The 4,316-nt window shown below is 48.6% G+C and overlaps 1 protein-coding gene across 1 annotated transcript; it reads right to left on the minus strand.

Annotated features, from left to right (window-relative positions):
- Positions 1 to 69: 69 nt before the first annotated feature.
- LOC117939783 (exportin-7-like) lies at positions 70 to 4,211 on the minus strand. The gene is made up of 7 exons (XM_034865236.1): positions 4,067 to 4,211; positions 3,774 to 3,880; positions 2,994 to 3,082; positions 2,270 to 2,377; positions 1,317 to 1,399; positions 549 to 763; positions 70 to 291 (listed from the first exon to the last, which is right to left on the minus strand). Exons 1-7 carry the CDS (start codon positions 4,209 to 4,211, stop codon positions 70 to 72), a joined length of 969 nt encoding a protein of 322 aa, XP_034721127.1.
- Between the last annotated feature and the right edge of the window lie 105 nt (positions 4,212 to 4,316).

Below are 4,316 nucleotides of genomic sequence, written 5' to 3' on the forward strand. Positions count from 1 at the left end.
CCACCACAGGCACACTCCCAACCACCACCACCACCACAGGCACACTCCCAACCACCACAGGCACACTCCTCAACCACCACGGCTACACTCCCAACCACCAAGGGCACTCTCCTCAACCACCACCAAGGGCACACTCCCCAGAGTCCTCTTACCGAGCGCGGTGAGCCCCTCTGATATTGACGACAGGATGTACATGACAACGTGCGGCTCCAGGCTGGCGATGAAGTTCATGTGGTCCTGAGTCAGCACCTCCAGCAGAGAGTAGAAGGACTGGCTGAGTTTGGGGTAGTCCTGCAGGGACAACACGGAGACGGACACCACGACATCACACAGAGTCTGCAACACCAGGCTCCGAGATGAGCCAGGTTCGCACAGAATATAAACATATATACACACACACACGTACACACACACACACACACGTACACGTACACACACACACACGTACACGCACACACACACACGTACACACACACACACAACCGCTCCCCCCCTGAGAACCCCTGGTTTGGAGGTCTGGTCCACAGCATGCAGGAGGAATAACTTACGAGTAAGTCACTGTGAGGGATGGACAGCAGCAGTTTGATGAAGGTCTGTAAGGCGTTGTCCAGAGCGTCGTCGCCGTAGAGACGGAAGACGCCGAAGTTGACGTAGTTCCCGCTGAGCACCGCCTTCAGCATGGCGAAGCAGACGCTGACGCCCTTCAGCTTCACGCCGTACACCTGGTCCTTCGGGACTTCTCCCAGCGTCAGGATACGGTTCCCTGCACCGAGAAGGAAAGAAAAGGTGATGATGGTCGACTCACTGCTGCGGTTGAACTCTTAATTAACTGAATTAAATTAATCGGCAACTAATTTGACAAGAGACTTTTTGAGTAATTTGTTGAATAAAAAAAATGGGCTAAAAAAAGGCATAAAAACAATGAAAATATTGGAAAAGGCGGAAAAAAACAACATAAAAGAGGAAAAGGCATAAAAAAGGCGTTGAAAATGAAAACAATGCAACAAGAAATCATTGAAAAAGTCTGTGGAAAAAGCGCAAAAAAGGCAACAAAAACCTTGAAAAAAACATCGAAAAAGGCGTGTCATGGCCACAAAAGTTGTTACAGGAGTGTAAACTTTATTTATAACGCCCTTTTCACAGATGGAACGATTAATCGGTCTCCCACTACTAATAAGCACATTTTGTCTGCATTTGATCATCTGATAATTTCCTTCCCAATCATTTTTAGATGGAGAAGTGCATCTTGGTAGTATTTGTAGTTCTGAACCCCGTGGGACTACATCCTTTAGCGGGAGCGATATGAGTCAACGTACCGTAGGTTGTGATCATCTTGCTGGTTTCCCTGAACAGCAGGATGCCGTTGGGCGACGACACGTCGAACTGCAGCCTCTGGGATCTACACCCAACAACAGACAGAAGGTTAGTCATCAATAAATCCTCATTCTCAGAGATGTAGGAGGATGTGCACCCCTCCCCCAGGGATGACTACGACATTTGCGCGTGAAATATTCAGACGCTGAAAAAATTTTTTTTGCATCCATTTAGATGTGTTTTAACAAAGAGGGGACATGAGGCAATCCTGCTCAGAAAGACGCAGAGGACCGTATCATTTCATAACTAAGATGTACTGTCTGTCAAGGGATCAGATGGTAATATACAGGAGGAGGAGGATGGAAGAGAGGAAGATGAGACGGACAGAAAGAGGAGCGCAACAGGGATGAGACAGAGAGAGAGACAGAGGACAGAGAGAGAGACAGAGAGACAGAGGACAGAGAGAGAGACAGACAGAAAGAGGACCGCAACAGGGATGAGACAGAGTGAGAGACAGAGGACGGAGAGAGACAGAGAGACAGACAGAAAGAGGAAAGGAAGAGAGACAGAGGACAGAGAGAGAGACAGAGAGAGAGAGACAGACAGGACAGAGAGAGACAGAGAGAGGACAGAGAGAGACAGAGAGAGAGAGACAGACAGAGGACAGAGAGAGAGACAGACAGAGGACAGAGAGAGAGACAGACAGAAGACAGAGAGAGAGACAGACAGACAGAGAGACAGACAGAGGACAGAGAGAGACAGAGAGAGAGGAAAGGGAGAGAGACAGAAAGGACAGAGAGAGCGCAGCACAACTCCTTCGAATGCAAGAAGACGCAGGCAGAGAGGACAGAGAGACAGACAGAGAACAGGTCAGTGCAACTCCTTCAGGTAGCCGGAGCGGGGGTGCGGGGGGGGTTTGTATGGTTATAGTATGGTTGTTGATTTTCTACTTTACCTGTTGTGAACCAGCTCGGCCATGAGTTTGAGGACAGGCGTGGTGCATGCTGGGTCGTGGTACCAGAGCTCTATGGCTCGCTGCAGGATGGGCATGTAGGCCGGATATCTGGGGGTCTGGGTTCAGGACGCTTCTCTTACAGGGTCAACCACAACGCTACAGGTTACATTAAAACTACCTGGGATGACATCTGATGGTGAGGGTCTCTGCCCGATGGGAGGAGAGGGCAGATCTGAGTCCCGCATGAGTCACTTTGTGACAAGTAGCATTTAAGATGCCAACGAGAGACTTCAGTAACGTCTGAAGTAGCCTCCTAGACCTGCTCTATCTGTAAATTATAGAAGACTAAGTGAGGACAACAGGAAGACAACACGCGGGCAACATTGGGACAACAAGAAGGCAACATGAGGACAACATGAGGACAACATGAAGGCAACATGAGGATAAAATCAGGACAACATGGAGATAACATGAGGACAACATGAAGACAACATGAGGACAACATGAGGACAACATGAAGACAACATGAAGACAACATGAGGACAACATGAAGACAACATGAGGACAACATGAGGACAACATGAAGACAACATGAAGACAACATGAGGACAACATGAAGACAACATGAGGGCAACATGAAGACAACATGAGGACAACAAGAAGACAACATGAGGACAACATGAGGACAACATGAGGACAACATGAGGACATGCTGAGAGGATACATCCAGTCGAAGAGCATCATGAAGCTGGTCTTGGCGTTGAAGGCGAACGCGATGCCTCGCAGGTCTCGGACCAAACCCACCAGAGTCCTCTGCAGGAAACAGGACAGGAAGAAGAAGACCGTCAAAATAAAAGCACTCTTTCATAGTTAAGATGATACTCCGCTTGAAACAGGAAGTGGGTGTACAAAATAATAAGATTAGATTCCATAGATTAGATAATACTTTATTCATCTCACAGTGGGGAAATTCCCTTCGCGCAGCAGCAGTTTCTACAGTAAAACGGTATCTGGAGAGGAGCCAGTTCACCTCGTGGGCACTGCCAAGGTGCTCAGGAGCAAGGCACCAAACCTCCAGCTGCTCAAGGGGCATTTCCATGGCAGCCCCCCCCCCCCCCCCCAACTCTGACATCTCACCATTAGTATGGGACTTGAGCATGTGTGTGTAGTTCAGGCCTGTGTGTAATGTGTAATAACAGAGTGGAAATTGTAATTTCCCCTAATAAAGGATACATTGATCTTATTCTTATTAGTCCGACAAGCGGAAATTATAATTATCATTAATAATCAGGGGTCCTATGGATTTGTCTGCCTTCATTGCTGCTGTACTTCTTTTCCTTTGGGACCCCCAAATGAAGACCACTTGGTGTCATTAACAGTGAGCTGATCAAATCCGAAGCGGATTAACGTGGTAAGACTTTCTGGAGGAATGAACGAGAGAGCGAGAGCGAGAGAGCGAGAGAGCGAGAGAGCGAGAGCGAGAGAGCGAGAGAGAGAGAGTCACCTTGGCTTCCTGTTCGTTGAAGGTGTTCGTACTCAGCATCTGGGCCACGGTTTCAAACGCAGCCGTCAGAGGCAGCATGAACTGTTCAAACTGGTCCTCGTCCTCACCTACACACACGTGCACACACACACACATTATTATATCTACTGTATACAGGGTGGCGTGTATGTCTAGGCTGTAATTGCACAGTGAAAGAGTGGCGACCACTCGTTCTGACAGCGTATATCATCGGCTCCCTGTAGAAATAAAGGGTGTGTGTGTGTGTGTGTGTGTGTATGTGTGTGTGTGCTTACCGAGGTCGACCATTAGCAGGCGTCCCAGTGCCGTGTAGAAGGTGGTCCGACAGCGCATGTCGCTCAGGTTGGACTGGTTGTTCACTCCCAGGAAGGAGAAGTGCTCGCTCTGACCAGCAGAAACACACAGCACGTTACAACTCATTCACCTGGCACATACCATCTCATCATTGGGTAAGGGTGTGTGTGTGTGTGTGTGTGTGTGTGTGTGTGTGTGTGTGTGTGTGTGTGTGTGTGTGTGTGTGTGTGT

This window comes from Etheostoma cragini, unplaced genomic scaffold (assembly GCF_013103735.1).
Source record: "Etheostoma cragini isolate CJK2018 unplaced genomic scaffold, CSU_Ecrag_1.0 ScbMSFa_1111, whole genome shotgun sequence".
Lineage (NCBI taxonomy): Eukaryota > Metazoa > Chordata > Actinopteri > Perciformes > Percidae > Etheostoma > Etheostoma cragini.